The sequence below is a fragment of the Eucyclogobius newberryi genome, unplaced genomic scaffold (genome assembly GCF_026437365.1).
Source record: "Eucyclogobius newberryi isolate DKJ021-1_F unplaced genomic scaffold, fEucNew1.0.hap1 SCAF_7, whole genome shotgun sequence".
Taxonomy (NCBI): Eukaryota; Metazoa; Chordata; class Actinopteri; order Gobiiformes; family Gobiidae; genus Eucyclogobius; species Eucyclogobius newberryi.
In genome coordinates, this window is record NW_027316389.1 from 16,466,630 (window position 1) to 16,488,405 (window position 21,776).

The 21,776-nt window shown below is 45.8% G+C and overlaps 1 protein-coding gene across 1 annotated transcript; it reads right to left on the bottom strand.

Annotated features, from left to right (window-relative positions):
• Window positions 1-499: 499 nt before the first annotated feature.
• Window positions 500-6,412, bottom strand: ciartb (circadian associated repressor of transcription b). Its single transcript, XM_072434480.1, has 6 exons — window positions 6,263-6,412; window positions 3,903-4,146; window positions 3,690-3,765; window positions 3,245-3,323; window positions 2,119-2,245; window positions 500-951 (listed from the first exon to the last, which is right to left on the bottom strand). Exons 2-6 carry the CDS (start codon window positions 4,107-4,109, stop codon window positions 610-612), a joined length of 831 nt encoding a protein of 276 aa, XP_072290581.1. The 5' UTR covers window positions 4,110-4,146; window positions 6,263-6,412; the 3' UTR covers window positions 500-609.
• Between the last annotated feature and the right edge of the window lie 15,364 nt (window positions 6,413-21,776).

Consider the following 21,776-nt stretch of genomic DNA (forward strand, 5'->3'; position numbering starts at 1 on the left):
CCTGCGTGAAGCGGCTCACAGGCACAGCATGACGTTACAGGCACCGCTCGCTCGCAGACACAAGACATTCACCACCATGGCACCGGTCCAGCCCCTCAGAGGCCCCGTCCCCGCCCGCCGGCCGTCAGAGGAAAGCGATCCGCCTTCCCACCCACAAACTGCCCACGCGGTGTCACTGAGGTAGAACAGTTGTACCAAAAGACTTATCTCTGAAGAATTAGTAACAGTCACGTAACGTAGAATAGAGTCATAAAAGGGGGGGAAAAGAAGGTCACGTTTGAGTTTGTGTCTGACGCCAGAGTTGGCCCACCTGCCGCTCTTTCCGTTTGAGCAGGTCCAACTCTCACTGCGTTATTGCATCTACAAACCAGTCATGGGAGAAGCGCATGTGGACTCTACCTATAGACTTTCACACATGCTACTCAAGAGTGCAAACAGAAATACAGAAAGGTCTACAGCAGAGGACTGGAGCACACACACCGTCCTCATTCTGGAAAACAGGTTCATCTTAAAGTCCACAGCCTGCTGCTTGTGCTCGTGTCCCTCACAAACGTCCTGAGGCTGGAATGATGAAGCAGTGTGGTCCGGGCTGGATCACAGGGCCCTGGACTAGGACGAGCTGTCCATCCTCTGTGTGATGATGCTCTCTGTGGACTTCAGGAGCTTCTCCAGGCAGGGGGCGTTGATCTTCCCCAGCGGAGGGCCTCTGCGGCTGGGCTCAGTCTTAGTGTGGCAGTCTGTGCTGGAGGACACTGCACTGTCCTGTGTTAGGTCTCTGTCTTGAGCCTGGCTCTGCTCCGCTGTGGGGGAGCAGATGGGAGACGTGTGTAGCCACTTCACGTTACTGGCGGAGTAAGGTCCAGGAGGAGTGAGGTCCGTGACCCTCAGGGTCTTGGGCCCCGATTCAGGCTCAGTGTAGGTGAAGGGACTTGCAGTCAGAGACGAGCACAACTGTAAAGAAAAGAGAATATTGGGTCACTAAATGTGAATCTGGAGCTATTCAGTTAAGTTAAAATCTGTTGATAAATAATCTCATCATAAGTGTTTAGTGTAATATCAGAATCAGAAACTTTATTCATCTCGGAAGGGGAATTCAGTTTGGAGCAGTCACAACCATTCACAGCCATACAACACACAACACACAGCGTACAGCGTACAGCGTACAGCATACAACATACAACATACAACATACTGCATACTGCATACAACCCAGATACTAATCGATACTAGAACAAGTAAGAAAACTTGGACCTTTCCACGTGGTAAAATTACTATTATTTTGTCTTGTAACACTGTAATCCTGTACATTGTACACAACTGTGATGGTGATGTGGAGATGGTGTAGCAACATGTAATATTGCATCCCACTCACCAGTGTAGTTTATGAAACAGTACTTATTATACAATCACTCATATTATACAATCACTCATATTATACAATCACTCATATTATACAATCACTCATATTATACAATCACTCATATTATACAATCATTAGGGGGCAAAGTGCATTCATTTGGATTAAGTAATTAGATCAACGGACTTGAAATCAAGATTCATTATTTTGTCAGTTGAGCTAATATTGACGTTACGTCTTCCATATTATTCCTGAATCTTTAATATATTTCTTATAATGTAATAAACTGATGAACTCTTCAGCAGAAAGTGATCCATGATTAGCTGAACTAAAAAAGGCTTACAAAATAAATCAAATACATCTCAAATAAAACTAAAGCATTTACATAACATAGTTTTAGTAATATATTGAAGTTATCCATAATCATTCCTACGATCTTTAAGGGAAAGTGGAAAGAATGCGTCATGTGATTATGTTTGTGGAGGCGTGTCCAGATAAACCACAGAAATAATGCCACATTAATTAAAAGATTGTTCTGGAATATTATGACCTTTTGTACCCTAAAGAAACCGGCTTCCAAATGACATTTTCTCCAAAGCCATTGTCCTCTGAACTCGACACTCTAATACCTTTGTAAAAATAGCCCTTAATCCCGTTTCCCTGCTCAGACCTCATAGTCTACAATACTGGGCATTTCAGCGGTCACTCTGTGTCTGCGTCTGTGTCTGCGTCTGTGACTGCGGCTGTGACTGCGACTGCACCTTTGGCTTTTTGGAGGGAACAGCATCCTCCGTCTGCACCACAGGAGGCAGTTCTGGAAGTTTGACTTGAGGGAACCAGCTCTTCAGCATTTCCTCCATTTTGAGAATGATGTTTATGTATTTATCCCTGAAATAATAAAAGAGAAATCAACATTACAATTAGAATAAATGAAGAAATCAGTGAGAATGGCCTGGGTGCAGCTGCAGAGTGTGGGAGTGTGTCAGAAGTTCACAGCTCACATGTTAGCAGACACGTGGCTCGCTGTGTAATAGTGCTGCCTCTAAATAGAAACAGTGGAGCCACTGCAGCAGCGTCACTGTGAAAATAAAGCTCCTCTGACGCAGAAACGGTGAGGTGGGCAGGCACTGAAGTCCCATGAACTCCACCAGACGGAGGATGAGCTGATCAGATAATCAACTCTTTCCTGCTCCCGCCAAAAAGTATGTAAAGATTATCTACAAGTCACTGTGATCCGACCTGCCATTGTGAAGCCAGGGTCTGACACTCAGGGGCCCAGCGCAGCCGCTCAGAGCATCAACGGAGCCCCTGAGGAGGCCCCTGAGGAGGCTACTGTATCGTCCACAGGGAGACACGCCTCCCTTTGTCTTTGCTGAAGACGGCAGCTGTGACTCATGGCTCCAATTTGTCTGCAGTGAGCCAGCACATCTACAGCTGCGTCTATGTGTGCGTCTATGTGTGCGTCTATGTCTATGTGTGCGTGTGCGTCCATGTCTGCGTGTGCGTCCATGTCTGCGTGTGCGTCCATGTCTGCGTGTGCGTCCATGTCGGCGTGTGCGTCCATGTCTGCGTGTGCGTCCATGTCTGCGTGTGCGTCTATGTCTGCGTCTATGTCTGCGTGTGCGTCCATGTCAGCGTGTATGTGTGCGTGTGCGCCCTGGACACTTCAGTGCACCACCGCAGGGAGTGGAAATGTCATATAATTATTTGAATGGTTTATTCTTCCATGTTGACACTAGAACCTCTAAAGAATATTTTATTACAGAAGGGCATCGGGTGTTCATTGATTAAATCTGTCCCCACACACACATATTAGACCTTTCAGGCGTGAGCTCAGGCTGTAGAGTGATATGTGCTTCAGTCAGTAGAGGATGCAAGGACACTCACCCTAAGCACGGGTTCTGCAGCACGCCCATGATCCTCTGAATGCGGTCCATGGCCACACTCTCCTGGAAAGTGCTGAGTCCTGCAACAGGAAGTGAGAGACACGTGAGACAGTGGAGTCACTTCAGGATCAGTCATTGAGACCACAAGAACGTGACGCTATCTTCCCACATTTTTATGCCTTTACAGGTCATAAAAAAGACTTGTTTGTCTGAGGAAACCTTTAGGATACATTTCTTGTCTTTATCATACGCGCACTGTACAGATATGCTGGTTAAAAGACACATCCCATTCCATACAAACTCTCACTGTAAAAACTCATATTAGAAATACTGAAGCTGCCCTGTTTGTTTTAAGTATACATAAATTCATAAGTTGTTCTTTTTTTAAGTTCACAATTACAGTTACTTGTTTTGCTTTCATTTGAACACTTGAACGACTGACTTACGTTCTCTGTATCTTCCCGAACGAAGTCCATTCAATATCAAAGCCAGTGGATGGATGTAACATTGAAGCTCTGCGCACTGCGAAAGACACAAAAAAACAACACCACGCGCATTACAACGTGTCGATAGGGCCCCGGGCCGCTCCGACTGGAAGTGTTACACCTGAGGCATTTTGTGTAAGCAGGAGGAAGGCTCTGAGTCAGCGCTGTGCTCACCTTCTGGCTAAAGCGCTGCCCCGTTTGGGAAGTGCTGGGAGGAAGCTGGCAGGTCTGGGCACTGTGCTGCCTTTTCAGAGCCTGTTGGGGGGACCTGGGTGACGCCTGTCCTGGGGACATCTGCTTTCTTCTGTCCTCTGGCTCGCCGTCCTGCTCCTCATGGTCAGACTCCAGCCAGTCGATGGAGCTCTCCGAGTCTGTCGACATCCTGAGCTACTGCGCTGAACCAATGAACATCACTGACCTGCAGAGGAGAGCGTGTTACAGCAACGAGGCGACTCAACACAAACAACACGTCCTCAATGCTCAGTCACTGTTACCCAATGAGAGAGAGAGACGAGTCACACTTGATACACAAAGTACACAGTAACAACGAGTAATAACATGGAATGGATAGTTTAGTGAGTAATAACATTTAATAACATGCAACAACAGATAACGGACAGCAGGACAGCATGTAACGAATAATGTAAGTATAATAACAAGTAATGGCCAATGTATCGTGTAATGACATGTAACGGATAGTAACTACATGTCACGTGTAACATCTAAGCCAAAGCTCCTAACCATAACACTGCGAGTACATTGTACTGTAGTGTACAATGACTTTAACAGTGTTACAGTCATTACAACAGCACTTTCTTTATCGCACCCTAACGTCCTAGACTAGTTCTGATAAAGTGCAGGATTATTCTAAAACCGTTTGGGAAAGGTACAATTTTGTCCTGTAACTATTCGTATTTAGTTTTGATCTAGTGTTCACATTCACATCGAAATTAGGATAAAACCAGGACTGATCTAACAAACTAATAAACAAGGACAAGGACAGGACCAAACCAAATGTAAAATGGGCTCAAAAAAGGACCAAATATGGACACTCAGTAACAGTTAGTATCTGATACTTCTGACAACCATGTTCAGTGTGTTACATTGTAAGACGTAGGTACAAAGTGAAGGGTAAAATAAAATAGGCTAATTAAGATCTGACTAAATAAATTAGTATGCAGAGCAGCCAATCCGTCTGGAGGAGTCCTCGTGCGTCTTGACCTTTCTCCAGCTCAGTTTATCACAGAGTATTTGTGTCTATAGCATGTTCACATAATATTATCTAAACCCAGGCCTGAGTGTGTTCAGCTCTATCAGCTGGGCGTCCAGCTGCTGCCACTGCACTCATTCATAAACATTAAGCCCTGTTTGTTCTGAGGGCCTGGGGTCTGCCACCATGACAACCACCGGTTCAGACCGCCATCAACACAAGGGACACTCACAACATAAAGACACTGCTCTGGGAACAATCAGGCCAGTGAGGTTTCACACAGGACTCCAGCTAGAAGAAGTCATGAATACAACATCTACTTCACTTTACACACAGCTGTCCTAGTACTTTTTATTTTACTCAGCTGATTTCTAACGTTCATAGACTTTCATGTGTAGTTTCTGCAATGTTACGACTGGATTCTGCTAATAGACCTATAGTTGATTAAAATGGAGGTTAGGGCAAATGAAACAAGTCACCACCAAAGTGTGTTTGTGACTCTGAACAAACCCATTATGTCCAGCCTCAGTGCACTGCCCCAGCACCTGACCAGACACTGAAGCCCCACGCACACGACCCACTGAAGCCTCACGCACACGACCCACTGAAGCCTCACGCACACTGAAGCCTCACGCACACTGAAGCCTCACGCACACTGAAGCCTCACGCACACTGAAGCCTCACGCACTCTGAAGCCTCACGCACACTGAAGCCTCACGCACACTGAAGCCTCACGCACACGCACACTGAAGCCTCACGCACACGCACACTGAAGCCTCACGCACACTGAAGCCTCACGCACACTAAAGCCTCACGCACACTGAAGCCTCACGCACACGACCCCCTGAAGCCCCATCAGGGCTGATCAGGTGTGGCACTCCGGCTCGGATATGGACTCATAATAAGACTCTTATAAATAGCCGGCAGTTTTTCCTGGAAAAGGCCCTAGACTCGTGCCGTCAATAATCAGAGCAGCCGCGTGAACGTGTCTCTTCCGGCACGTGTGAGGATGGTCCACTAAAGGCATTTGGTCCACAAGCTCCATCACACGTAACATAATCATCTCGTGAAACACCGGATGCCCTCCCTGACTGTGGAGCAGACACAAAGACTTCCTCATCAGCCTCAGTCATGCTGGCGCGTGCGTGAGCTCAGCGATTAAAATCCACATGATGTTAAAGAGGAGAAGTCAGAGCTGTGGGTTCATCCTCGGGAGAGAGATCTGCCCGGATCCTCAGCCTCAATTCACTCATCTGAATGTCTGAATGTAAAGAAAGTGCACATTTGCGTGTGTGTTGTGTCAGTATCAGGGTGCGGGGCGTACCTCTGTCTGGAGTTGGGGGTCTCTGTATTCCTTTGTGCTGCGGTAAATCCTCGCTCTGAGCGGCGCTGGTCTCTGGACCCTGTGGTCGCTGTAGCGGAGCTGGAGTGTCTGATCGGCCCGTGCAGCTTTCCCAGAGCAACGTGTCTGCGTGGGCGGGGCTACACGCGACCCACTACGTTATTCGCTCGTCACACGGCACGCGCTGGCCAATGAGCACGCGCTCCCGGGGCCGCGGCGGAGCGATAGGCACAGGGCCGCGTGCATACGCAAATAATATGGAAATGACACAAACACGTGGACACGAGGATCATATTCAGCAGCAACAGCTGGTGCAGGAGTCAATGGAGGCCTAGTTTGAGTCACTGTACAGGCATCTGCAGCATTATATCATGTGCAGGATGGAGGTATGTGCCTCTGAGCAGCACAGACAGACATCTACTCACCATCACAGACACAGACATCTACTCACCATCACAGACACTGACATCTACTCACCATCACAGACACTGACATCTACTCACCATCACAGACACAGACATCTACTCACCATCACAGACATCTACTCACCATCACAGACACAGACATCTACTCACCATCACAGACATCTACTCACCATCACAGACACAGACATCTACTCACCATCACAGACACAGACATCTACTCACCATCACAGACACAGACATCTACTCACCATCACAGACTCTGACATCTACTCACCATCACAGACTCTGACATCTACTCACCATCACAGACTCTGACATCTACTCACCATCACAGACACTGACATCTACTCACCATCACAGACTCTGACATCTACTCACCATCACAGACACTGACATCTACTCACCATCACAGACACATACAGCTACTCACCATCACAGACACAGACATCTACTCACCATCACAGACACTGACATCTACTCATCATCACAGACACAGACATCTACTCACCATCACAGACACTGACATCTACTCACCATCACAGACACAGACATCTACTCACCATCACAGACACTGACATCGACTCACCATCACAGACACTGACATCTACTCACCATCACAGACTCTGACATCTACTCACCATCACAGACTCTGACATCTACTCACCATCACAGACACTGACATCTACTCACCATCACAGACTCTGACATCTACTCACCATCACAGACTCTGACATCTACTCACCATCACAGACACTGACATCTACTCACCATCACAGACTCTGACATCTACTCACCATCACAGACACTGACATCTACTCACCATCACAGACACAGACATCTACTCACCATCACAGACACAGACATCTACTCACCATCACAGACACTGACATCTACTCACCATCACAGACACAGACATCTACTCACCATCACAGACACAGACATCTACTCACCATCACAGACACAGACATCTACTCACCATCACAGACACTGACATCTACTCACCATCACAGACACAGACATCTACTCACCATCACAGACATCTACTCACCATCACAGACACTGACATCTACTCACCATCACAGACACAGACATCTACTCACCATCACAGACACAGACATCTACTCACCATCACAGACACTGACATCTACTCACCATCACAGACACAGACATCTACTCACCATCACAGACACTGACATCTACTCACCATCACAGACACTGACATCTACTCACCATCACAGACACTGACATCTACTCACCATCACAGACACTGACATCTACTCACCATCACAGACACTGACATCTACTCACCATTTGACTGATTCATGTATGTTTGAGTAATCCTGTATTGTCATAACTGAGGTGCAAAACATACTCTTTAACTTACCCCCTATGACCCCCTTTGGGTGATAGTATTCATCTTATTCCGGAAGGTGCCATCATCCTGTAAGCCTGTTAACGGTTGTATTATTTTACACAGCGCTGCCGATCTCAATAGCAATAAGTTCTACACAGACACAGAGTTGTTTTCAGGCGGAGAGAATCAGTGACTTGTAGGTCACATGAAGGTAGGACATTTTACACAAATCAATCTACTTTATAACATGTTTTAGCGGCGAAACCTTTGAACGTAAATTCCTGTCCCAAGAAGACACACAAGTGGTGAAAAGGGTTCTAAAATATTCCTTAGGCGCTTTTCAAAAGTAAAAACATGTAATGAAACTCAGCTGCAGTGAAACGTCACTGAAAAGAGGCGGGGCTTATCAGTTCTGCAGATTTGAACAGGAAGTCAATGGACCTGTTTACTACTGAGCCGTTTTAAATCAATGTTGCGATTTACAATGAATAAAATATAGGATAAATATCTATTTATGTTATACTTTAATACTAAGTACCTGAATAAAGCATAATACATCTCCTTTAAAACAAGGAATTTTAAAATATCTACTTCTTCTTGAATGACATAACGATGACTAAAAAGCTGAACTTCCATCTGATTTCCTTCTCCATTCTGAGTGAGTTACATCTATCTTTACCCGAACAGCTGAATGTGCTATATTTTACAGTGATGGTAAAGGCCTGACTCACGTCTGCCCGTCTACGGTGGAGGAGGAGGGGCCAGAGAGAGATATGAGAGCCTCCGGCCCCACGCTCCGGCCCCACGCTCCGGCCCCACGCTCCAGGCCCACGCTCCGGCCCCACGCTCCAGGCCCGCGCTCCAGGCCCACGCTCCGGCCCCACGCTCCAGGCCCGCGCTCCTGCCCCACGCTCCGGCCCCCACGCTCCTGCCCCACGCTCCAGCCCCGCGCTCCAGGCCCGCGCTCCTGCCCCACGCTCCGGCCCCCACACTCCTGCCCCACGCTCCGGCCCCCACGCTCCAGGCCCGCGCTCCTGCCCCACGCTCCGGCCCCGCGCTCCTGCCCCACGCTCCGGCCCCCACACTCCTGCCCCACGCTCCGGCCCCCACGCTCCAGGCCCGCGCTCCTGCCCCACGCTCCGGCCCCGCGCTCCTGCCCCACGCTCCAGCCCCACGCTCCTGCCCCACGCTCCAGCCCCACGCTCCAGGCCCGCGCTCCTGCCCCACGCTCCAGGCCTGTGCTCCTGCCCCACGCTCCAGGCCCGCGCTCCTGCCCCACGCTCCAGACCCGCGCTCCTGCCCCACGCTCCAGGCCCGCGCTCCTGCCCCACGCTCCGGCCCCCACGCTCCTGCCCCACGCTCCAGCCCCACGCTCCAGGCCCGCGCTCCTGCCCCACGCTCCGGCCCCCACGCTCCTGCCCCACGCTCCGGCCCCCACGCTCCGGCCCCCACGCTCCGGCCCCCACGCTCCAGGCCCGCGCTCCTGCCCCACGCTCCGGCCCCACGCTCCGGCCCCGCGCTCCAGGCCCACGCTCCAGCCCCACGCTCCTGCCCCACGCTCCGGCCCCGCGCTCCTGCCCCACGCTCCGGCCCCGCGCTCCTGCCCCACACTCCAGGCCCACGCTCCAGCCTCGCGCTCCTGCCCCGCGCTCCGGCCCCGCGCTCCAGCCCCACACTCCAGGCCCACGCTCCTGCCCCACACTCCAGGCCCACGCTCCTGCCCCACGCTCCAGCCCCACACTCCAGGCCCACGCTCCAGCCCCACGCTCCAGGCCCACGCTCCAGCCCCACGCTCCAGCCTCGCGCTCCTGCCCCGCGCTCCGGCCCCGCGCTCCTGCCCCACGCTCCAGCCCCACGCTCCAGGCCCACGCTCCAGGCCCACGCTCCGGCCCCCACGCTCCAGCCCCCACGCTCCAGCCCCACGCTCCAGGCCCACGCTCCGGCCCCCACGCTCCAGCCCCACGCTCCTGCCCCACGCTTCCGCCCCACGCTCCAGCCCCACGCTCCAGCCCCACGCTCCAGCCCCACGCTCCTGCCCCACGCTCCAGGCCCACGCTCCAGCCCCACGCTCCGCTTGTTGTACATTTTACACCAGATCGTTCAGAAAACCTATTAATCCCGTTTCCCCTGGCCTCTAAAGCACATTATCTCTACTTGTCTAATTTGTTTTGTCTTTCAGGAAGTACAAAACATTCTGTCCGTCCTCTTTCAGTGTGGTACAAACTACAATACATCACTTGTTCAAACTATCTGCACACTCTCCAAAGTAGTAATCAATACCGCGCCGTATCAGGCATTAGTCATCGGCGCACAAAGGTCTCGCTAGCACATCCTTCGTGCCTCACAGACTGGGCCCACTCCCATTCAGAAGGATGGCCCGCAGTTTGTACAGGCGTTCTATTTGTGGCCAGGGTGGAAAAGGCGGCACGTGCGAGTGGGCGCATCGCTCCCTCTCACAGAAGAAACTCTTATTACATGCTCCAAACCTTCTCACGTTTCCTTTGTCTTAATGTGTTTCGAGTTCAATGAGGGATACGGTATCTTTCCCAGCGGCACATTCCTGTATCTACTTCAAGTGCGTATGTTTTTCCGGTTATTACGATGAGTTTGGCGTGATAGAACCTGTGGTAAATATTTGTCATAGTTTTAATACGGTGAAGTGGCAGGTTGCGAAGAAAAGTTGAAAAAAAAGACGAAATCCTTCTGTGATGTCATCAGTAAGCGACATTACATATAAAAAAAAATGCAGGGACTGTTCACAAACACTACATTTTCTGATAGTTTAAACAATCATTTACCAAAACATTATAACATATACATAATGTGATTGTAAATATCATGACTGTTGTGTAATTTGTGTGGTTGTAAGTACATTTCTCAAATCCGACTTGTAGATTCGCACGGGAAAACTCTCACATCTCTGAATTCATGTTTGGAAACTCGGGGAACATTTCATACCCCAGAGTTTATCCGAGTTAGACAATCCAACATGGCTGCGCCCGACGTTTAAATAAAGTTTTAACACCAGACAGGTAAAATATTAATAGTTTTTATTTTTATTTTACCTTTAGTTTCTTCCTACTGTCTCTCTGTTGTTTGTGAACCGGTTCTTGCTCTGACGTTTTAAATGCTCCGTGATGCTAACGTTGCTAATGTCAACGCGGCGCTAATGTCAACAAACATTCACTCTGTAAATTCACAAACTGTACGGGGATATAAATGAACTGAATTGGATGCACATTATGGATAATTTTGAGCACTTTCCTGGTTTGTATGACTTGATTTGAGTCGTTAATGTGCATAAACTGTAATCCACTGCTCATTGTTTTTCCGATTTGACGACTGGAACACAGAAAGACCGAAGCACAGCATTACTTTGTCATAGCTGTTGCTCACATCCCAACCAAAAAGTACAATCATAAACGGTAAAATTGTCAAACTGAGGGAAAAATAGTCAAAATCTTAAACGTAATGATTGTTTTCATGATGTTTTATTGGCGTGTCCCCTGTTTCTATGCACTTTAATTACAAAACACTGGCTATATATCTCGCGACTTGACACTTGACACATTTGCATCATGCTTAACGTAAAGGCGTGTTGTGCCCCCGCCACAGGCCGACGAGGTAGTGTGAGAAGCAGCGGGACAGTGTGGACGGAGGGCTCTTGTCCCCAGATGCCCTGTGCCCCGAGGAGGAGGCGGAGGAGGCGGACGGGGCGGAGGAGGACGGGCCTTTACCTGAGTGAGTGTTCCCTGTTCTGACCTGCCCCACTGCACTCAACACACAAACAACGGAGAAATGCGTTAGTCGAGTTAATCTGGAGTTTCTTCTGCTTTTTACTAAACAAATAAATGTGCTCTACTAATACTCTTTACTTAAAATTTTTGTGTTTTTTAAATAGTTTTTTGTTAGTGCTGCGTTTCGCCCGTAATCAATGCCCTGAGCAAATCTTTCAGTCAACCAAGAAGTTTAAGTAACTACAATGAAGTGGTTATGTATTGAAAAAGTGAATCAAAAATGAATTATAACAAAATCTACAAAACATTTTCTGTTACCTATGTTGGAATCGTTCAAGTTTCATAAAGACTCTTGGTTTTGGTTAACTGCGGAAAAGGGTCTATCTACATCGAGGAAAAGTATGCAAATCAGGGCTGGGCGATATCGCATCAGAGCATCCCAATAACGATATTCAGACAACAGAAACGTGCTAAAACATGTCTTTAATCTTAGATGCATTTAAAAGCCTTTTATTTCCCCAAAAAACAACAGTGCGCCTTATAGTCCGGTGCGCCTTATATATGAAAAATGATCGTAAATAGCCCATTCATTAACCTTACAATCCGTTGCGCTTTATAGTGCGGAAAATACGGGTAGTTTCATTTTTACAATAAACTACTACATAATACTCAACATTGAAATTTTCCATACCTCCAAAACAACATTCATGATATTGTCCATCTCTTACGAAACTTTTGGACTTGAAACTGTCACCGCCGCTGACAAAGAGAGGATCGAAAGGAATGCTAACAACATGTTTAATAGTAATAATCATTGCCTGTGTGTGGATGGGTTACAAAAGCATTAGCTAAGAGTTCTGGCCTTTAAGTCTCCCTACAGAACCAGCTCTTCAAAGCGAATGCCTCCTCACATACTTCCCTCTCGGTGCACATTGTACAACGCCTCAAAAGGTCTCTCGCCTTCCAAACACAAAGTATGGAGTAACCCCGCCGCTCGCTCGCTTCTTGCATAATGTTTCATGAGGAGAAAACGTGCCTTCCCCACACTATCGCCGACCCTCTCCTCCGCACATGGCACGCTTTTTACAGTAAACGCCACTTCCGGCCCGTTAACCCCGCCCCCGCGCAGCCCAAAAACCTCTGCACTTGTGTGGGCGCGTTTACCTCGGAAGTATGTGACCAAACTCAGCCAATGGCATTTGGCGGGAGATATTATGTAGTCGGACAGCAAGTGACAGCAGCGACTAGATTTCGAAGTCTCTGCTGGGCCGGGCGAGCGTCTGTGCCCTCCCTCCCTCGCCTGTCCTCGCCTGTGCCCTTCCTCTCTCCCTTCCCCACTGCCCCCGGTCACATGCGTCGGGAGGGAAAGAAGCGCCGGGACAGATCACATGCAGCAGCGTGAACGTCTGACGGCCCAGTGAGTGTGCGCGCGCTGCTGTTTTTAACGGCCGCGCGACGTGTGTTTACGCTGTCTGGTGTCGGGAGCACCAGCCCGAGCGGGATATCTCTCCATGTGACCGCAGTGCATCGGAACGGGCTTATGTAAGGGCTCCACACAGCGAGGAGGAGGAGGAGGAGGAGGAGGAGGAGGAGGAGGAGGAGGAGGAGGGGGACGCAGGGGATCGGAGCCCTGCCTTTCTGCTCGCTGCAAATGTTCAACTTATGTAGGCAGATCAAACTCTGTCGGAATCAGGCGCAGTTGGAGAATGAGCGTGGAGTTTTATTGCATTCTGTGGAGCTTCATGTCAAGTATGGAAATAATCACCATCAAATAGTCGTTAACTGGTCTATGCGGGTGTTCGCAAACGTGCCATGAGCTGCGAAAAGAAGTTTTATGAGCCACAATTTGTGCAAAAATAATGCAAAAAATGTGTAGAGTTTGTGTATTTGACTCCACCAGGATCCTCGGACTCACTTCAGCTTCTTCTGGGTCAAATACATAATTTGTGTTCTAATTAACTAACTGATGAATTGAAAGAATAATCGTCCAACTAATCGATGGGCAAAATGATTGTTAGTTTCAGTTAGTTTTATGGCTAACTGCAACCAACGATCCAGTTTCTGAGAAGTCTTGATGTTTAACTTTTGCTTTTGGGCCCAACTACAAATTCCTCAGTGATACAAAAGAAAAGCAACACCATTGTTTTACTGGAGCGTTTCACACAACTTTCAGATACGGCAAAAAACTGTTTGTTTTTATCTCTCTGAAACGGGACACAACGGAAGAGTCTTACTCAACACACACACGGTTGAAGGTCAAAGGTGAAACGTGTTGTGATTGATTAATAGACTCATACAGTGATACATGAATACATTGTCCTTCACCTTGGGAATCACAGGGTCCCTCACCATTTTGCGATACACGTGATAACTGATATATTACTCATGATATTCTATGATATATCGTTATTTTTTAAAGAACCCAATACATTTTGTTTTTCTTTGTCAAACCACAAACTCTAAATGAAATACGCCCATTTTAGTCATTAAACGAGCAACAAAATTGTAGCGCCGTGACAAAATAATTTGGGGAATTACACAAAACATTACGATATATCGATACAGGGACCCACGATATCGATACTGTATCACCAAATTTATTACCACGATTTATCCACATTTTGATATTTTGAGTGTTTCTCCGACTAACGCTGTCAAAACTAGTGCAGAAACTGTAAATTTTCTCGCATTTATTATAGTCATCATTTGTGTCATCTTCTGCTTCTTTCCCTTTACCTATTTTTATCTTATTTGGTTGTGTTCACATAACACTTTAAACACAGTGTAACATAATACTGAGGTGGAGCACGGGCCAGTCTGACACATACATCCAGCTAAATTACACTCCAAATATTCCTTAATGTGTAATATTCTTCAGATTTACCGATTCACCCTCGCACAGTGTGTCACTTCTGCTTTATCTGTGGTCCTGGTGTACTTGTAGTGAGCAGAGTGGAAGCTGCCGGCCCGTCGTGCCCACGCTCCCTCTGCCAGCACCCGGCTGTGGGCGTTCGTGTGACTAAATAACACACATTTACAGGTCCTGCAAGTCGTCTCCACATCCACTCACTTAAAGACAAGAGGCCTGGCTTTTTCAGCGGCTTTCCTGCTCCTCAATAACACATCATGAACATAAAGCAGAATTTTAACATCTGGACATAACCTTATCCAAGCGTTTCATCAATTTAAATCAGGTTTAATCAACTACACAAGGACAGTGTTGTTTTATGCTCTGTGCTCTCTTTGTTCCTCATAAAATGGAAGCTTTAGTGGATGTTTTTTGTGGGTTTTTTTTGTGCTGCTGCTTGCGTAACTCTTAAGAGACATCACGACTGCTGCTGAAGCGGTCGGACATTTTCCATTAGAAGTTTTAAATAAATACAAAAAGTACCTGGCGTCGGTCCAGCCGCGCCGGAGCGGTTCGAGATTCAGCCCTCTCATCGCCGACGGAATGGCATTACTGCTCGTCAATCGATAGCGGTCCATTACGCGACGCATCCGTAAAGCAGAGCAAAGGAAGTAAAGGTTAAAGGTCTAAAATTAGAAATACACTGGACTTCACTTGCGGGGCAGAGTAGGACACGGTCGCTCGATGTTTGAACGTGCGCGTGTAACATTTCTGGTGGGCAGATGCAGCAGCTTTGCCTATGAACTACGGCATTCAACATATCTGCACCGCTTTATAATAACTAGACTTTAATGGAGCGCAACCGTAACCGCCCAGGGTAACATTTATATTACCGTATTTTCCGGTCTATAAGTCGCTTTTTTCACAGTTTTGGCCGGGGTGCGACTTATACTTTATATTTATACTTATATACTTATACTCCGGAGTGACTTATATGTGATATTATGTGTTATTTTCACACTTGCAACCGCATTTCATACTCCAGTGCAACTTATATATGTTTTTTTCTTCTCTATTGTGTATTTTTTGGCTGGTGCAACTTATAGTCCGGAAAATACGGTAAATTAGATGTTTGGAAGCGCTGTGGTGGACTTTTCACCTAAGAAGAAAATGTGATCCTCATAGTACCACCAGCGCTAAACCAGGTCTAAAACAGCACTATTTCAGCTCTAAACTATGACTAAATACTATGGAGGAATGTACTTCATGATCTGATGTGCTTTTATTGATGAAAACAAACGATGGAAGAGCATCTTTAATGTCAGTACATGGCTATTGTGCTGTGGCTTGTTTGGAGCAATTGAATCAAACTTGATCTATAAAACGGTTGAATCACTTTTAATTAATTTGTTGTGTTTTTTTAATTCAAGTGTGTGTGTGACATAAGAGAGAAGTCATAGTATCTTTAGAACACTTGCTTCATGGGATCCTGACTCAGACATGTCAGAGAAGAGATTGCGTTTACCAAGAATTTCCCATCACTGAAGGAGAACCGTGAGTCACATCTCGCGCTTGTTCTGATCCAACTGTTGCAAAAGCCCAGAAAAGAGTCACAGCCCCGCCCTTTTTGATCACTAAAGAACTCAGTGAAGAACAGAAAAGCAGTGGTCAATCGTGTATAACTTGTATAAGATGAGGCACAGACTGATAATGATAAATCCTTCGACATGTCAGTGCCAAAACAAATGACATAAGCAAATGGTTGAATGAGGATTCAGCGTTTGTGCCTCGTGTGCAGTGCAAATGAGAGATATTCAGAGAGAGATATTCCATCCATAATAAGGCGATGAATTACAAAGAATTAGTCATTCTCATGCCTTAAATTCATTAAAATAAAGGAGTTGCAATTGATTTTTATTTGTTAAATCACAAAGTCACTATTAATTTACAGACTTATACAAGACAGTTTATAACAAAGATTAAATAATAATAAACTTTATATTATATTGTCTGTCTAGAAGCCTTTCCTTACATATTTTAACCTTTATTTGGTAAAAAATATATATATTTTAGATCAATCTGAATGTACAACTGAAATAATTTCATTAGTTTTAATTATTACTGACTGATCGACTAAATCATCTTAAATTTCAGCCCCAACATAACCGTCGTATGTGAGGAGAGATATCAAAATTCGTTGAACTTGATGACAACCTAACGTCACTTGCCAGTAGGTTGTAAAATCTATCTGTCCCAGGATGTTTGTATTGGCAGGTTAAATCCACATCAGACCCTCTCTTCTTTTACCCTCAGGTGAGCATGGATACACTCAGAGGTTTAGTTGTATCATTTATTGCGTTGTGTATCAGAAAATGTCTTCCATAGAGAGTAAAATCTTGAATTGAATTGAATGAGCGGCTGTGGACATGCTCGTGTGTGATGTGTGTGTTTTGTGTTGTCAGGACTTAAATCCAGGTCAGGTGCAGCCCTGCCGCCTCTGGGCCACTGCTCAGTGTCACTTCTGTCATAATAAAGCCAAAGTGGAAGTTCTCATGTTTTTCAAAGAGGACCAGAGGTGCAGTGTTCAGTTACACGTAATCAAATAGTCGTGACAAGTCTACTTACATTTTGATTTTACAGACTCTTAATCACACTCAAAATAACTTTTTTTTAAAACACAGTTTAACACAGTGGCATTCAGAAGCCTTCTGTCCCATATTTCAATGATTATTTGGTTGATAATATTTAAAAAGTCTCAATGTACGATATAAATAATAATTTGACTAGTCAACGTCGAGAAATAATCATTATGTACCTGTCTAACATTTGAGGAAATTATATTTCTGAGACTTTTAAATGTACTAGAGTAGTATATTGTGGATGTAACCACACTTTTACTGGAGTAAAAGTCTTGCTTACTTCCATTCTCACTGTGATAAAGTCTGTCAGTGACAAAACCTTTTTGTTGATATATTAAATGCCAGAATGTGCACTATTTAATGTTTAGTCTTCATCTTCAGTAAACAAACCACTGGAATGCAGTCACTCAAAAGGACTCTCCTGAATACATATTTTAGGTGCATGTTTTTAGTTACAACCCCTGAAAATGGTTACAGTTCTTCTTACAGTGTTCTGAATACCACCAAATGAAATCAGATCCTCAAAAGTAGTATTCAGACAACGTAATTTGGCACATGTATTCAGTTACTTCTCAGCACTACTGATTACATTAGTTTGAAATCAGATATTGCATCCAGTAAGTCTTATTTGAGTGGTAGCTTTTTTCACTGTTACTTTTGCAGCAGAACCTTCCGCCTCTTCATCCTCTCCTCTGTTCTGGCCCTCACAAATACTCTCATACTCTCCTGTCCTTGTAGAGTTTATCTATTCAACATTCGATACCCCTCACTCACTCACGATTCTTCCGGTTGACTAATTGATGACAGTTCTGTGAAACGCTGATGCAGGGAGAGGTCAGACTGGACGAGCTGCGTTTGGTTAAGTCATTGTCCACGTTGCTCTCTCAGTGGCCTCAACCGCATTTAAATATTTATGTTCGATATTATATTAATGATTGATTACATTATCGTCTATCGTGATGCAAAAAGAACAACTCTATGTGATGAGAAAACACGGCTCACATTCTCCTTTTGTGTGTTTGTTTATTTTATTATTATCTGTTAGGATTTATTGTGTTGGCTCAATAAAGCTTTCAGGGTATGTTTTTGTTAGAGTTTAAGCCAGATGCCCTTTCTGTGGAACTACATGACATGAAGTCATTGTAATACTAGCCTATCCAAAGAAAATCTGACCAAAACAACCTCCTACAAGCTCTCTACAGTGACATTTTGAGAGATAAGCTTGTCAGCCTTGTGTTTCATGCTGCGTTCAGGCGGTGCTCGGGAAAATGTGTCGCCGAGTTGTAAAATGACTGAGCTCTTGAACCACGTTTACTACAACATTACTACATTTAGGGCTTCGCTGTGAGTTTTCTGTATTAAGAAAGAAAGATCTCACGCTACCATTAAATGAATTACCGATGTAACGCTAGTTTGCTGAAATAAAAATGGTGGGAAGTTCGCTTTTGAGAAGGTTTGCAACAACTAATCTGACTAGTAATCTGGTAACTGGCTCTAATAAAGGCGGTTAAAGACTGGACCCAGATTGGTGACATAAAAATATTGACTTTTTGAGATAAAAGCGCACAAATACTTCTCATCTCGGACACTGTTGACTTTGCATTGGGAGGTAACAATGTGCAATATTATCAGAATATTAATTTCACGGTACGATATTTATTGCGATGTTGTGGTGGAGAGTTTCCTTTTTAAAATGCCCTGACAAGACTTTGATACGACTCATTACAGTCATGTTTCCAATGTAAAACTGCTGAATAACAGTTATTTCTTCACGTTGTCGATGGAACTGTAGCAAAGGATAGCGGACTATGCAGTTCCTTCTGTTTCTTTGCTGCAACAACACAACGCATTTAAGCAAAGAGGCTCGTAATAATCCGCATATTGTGAGACTTTTGACGAAGCGACATCACAAAACGATATTGTGCTGGGACGTAAGAATATGTGGTTTAATTGTTACGTCCCAGCACAATATCGTATCTTTTGAACGTTCTCAACACGTCGTCTAAACGGGACGTCGATATCCGGAGCGTTGTGTCATCAATCCTCAAGTGTACGGCAGTCGTAAAAAAAAGTCTTATCTGGTTCTGGCCAAAGCGCGGTCCCGTTTGCGGCGGCGGTGAACTGGGAGTACGGCATGTGGAAAATTCCGGGTTTCTGGTAAGTAGCAGTTCTGTGTATTCGTCCACCCCTCCTGGGACTTAAAGTAGGTCAAGCACAAATGAATCTGCCAACGGGCTAAAGACTGTTGCTGACAGGAGGGAAATGATCGCTGACCCCCACCACACACACACACACACACACACACACACACACTCGCACGCTCACGCGCAGGCGCAGGCACACTCACACGCACACACACACTCACACACACACACGCACGCACGCGCTCACGCGCAGGCGCAGGCACACTCACACGCACACACACACTCACACACACACACGCACGCTCACGCGCAGGCGCAGGCACACTCACACGCACACACACACTCACACACGCACACGCACACGCACGCTCACGCGCAGGCACACTCACACGCACACACACACACACACACACTCACACACACACACACACACTCACACACACACGCATGCGCGCGCACGTTCACGCGCAGGTGCAGGCGCACACGCACACACACTCACACTCTCACACACACACACACACACTCAAACACACACTCAAACACACACTCGCGCACACTCACACACTCACACACTCACACACTCACACACACACACACACACACACACGCCCCTCGACTGAGCAAAACACAGTGGGTTCGGTCTTCAGCCACAAACACGAGTCATTCGAGGACACACCGCGTTCCTCGTCCCAGCAGCGCCGTGACCGCATTACGTCAACACCTACGAACAAAAAGTCAACTAGAAAAGATAAACAAAACATGAACATAAACTGAAGAAACCGACCCGAATGACTTGAATTAATACAAATATAATATCACTTGTTGAGTTTCTGCTGGCTGTTATTATGCAACATGTTGAGGACTTTTTCCCCATTCAGAAGTTCTATTTTTAAATTGTAAATTGCTATGGCAACAGTCCTATTTTTTCCTGATTCTGAAATCCATGGATGGAGGTTTCCTTTGAAGAGTGGCAGAACATGCAGCACAAATTATAAAATGTGTTTGTTTTCTGCTGGTTTTTCCTTCGAGCCAGGTTTAGTATAAAAATCTACATTTGTTTAACATAAATGAAACACTTTGATACTGTATAAACTCTAAAGTGATTTGATTTCATCTTGTAATTAAGCCGCCTGCTTTTAAAGGAGACATATTGTGTTTTATTTCAGGTGCTCAGTATTGAACTATAACATAAATAGATGATCATTTTACATTTAATTCGCTTTTAAACTGTAACATTATTATGAAACGGTTTAGTAAAAGGAACGTGTCCGATGACTTCCTGTTCAAAAACCGCAGAACTGACTAGCCCCGCCCCTTCATAGTGACATTTCAACAAGCAACAGATTTTCATTTACAGGTTTTTATTCTCAAGCATGATATTTTAGAACCTACATGTGTCACTTTTAGTTCACTTTTTTGTTCAAATAATCACAACTAAGTATAAGGAAGTGGGCGGGGATAGGGGATAGGGGTGAACAGGAATTTTCCGAGCACTCGAGCCTCATTTGCGCGACAACACAATATTACAAACATGCAGTAATCAATCAAAATACAAGTTTGACAATGAGGAAACGCTGCTGAAGCAAGATTTCAAAGCTCATAAAAGTCATTTTTGCGTCACACGTCCCCTTTAAGTTACCGTCTCAGCATTTCCAGCGCTGGCAAACGTGTCTGTCCACAATTATGTAAGATCAATAATGCTGTCCGCGCCATGTCGTTTATGCAACAGAGCTCATGTATTAGCGGTGAGGCGGGTTGTGGCGGGTGTGAACCGGGATTCCGAGCTGGCTCAGCACTCGGAGGCGTCATCTGACCCTCAGACAACAGCTTTCAGACAAATACTTTTGCCTAATTTATGGCTTTGGGTTTTCAGCGGGTGGCTAAGTTCACAGTGTCACCCAGCTGGGATTTCTTAAACATGGAGACGAGCTCGTGTGTGCGCAGGTCAGCGGGTTTTCATGGCGTCAGAGCCAAATTACAGTTGGCCACTACCTGTGTTTAAGCTTCTGAAGGTTTAGGCGAAGGCGATACGACGAAAACAAGTGATCGGGACTTTGATCCTGGATTCAGTTTGATTTGTCTTATAAAAACAGGGCTTTCCGGAACATAAGCAGTAATCATTGCCATTCAAGAAGAAATAGAGACGTTTCCTCCTCCAAAGTCTGAATTCTTCTCTAAATCGTCAGCTTTAAGAGTTGGCTGTTGACGTCTCGATTAAAAAGACCAAAGCTGATTACTGACAATTAAAACTGATGTTTGGGATGAGTAGAAATCCAATCTCACAATATAGTGTTATCAAGGTGTTCATTTCTTTAAAAATATATTGACAGTTTCAACTCGTTAATGTCA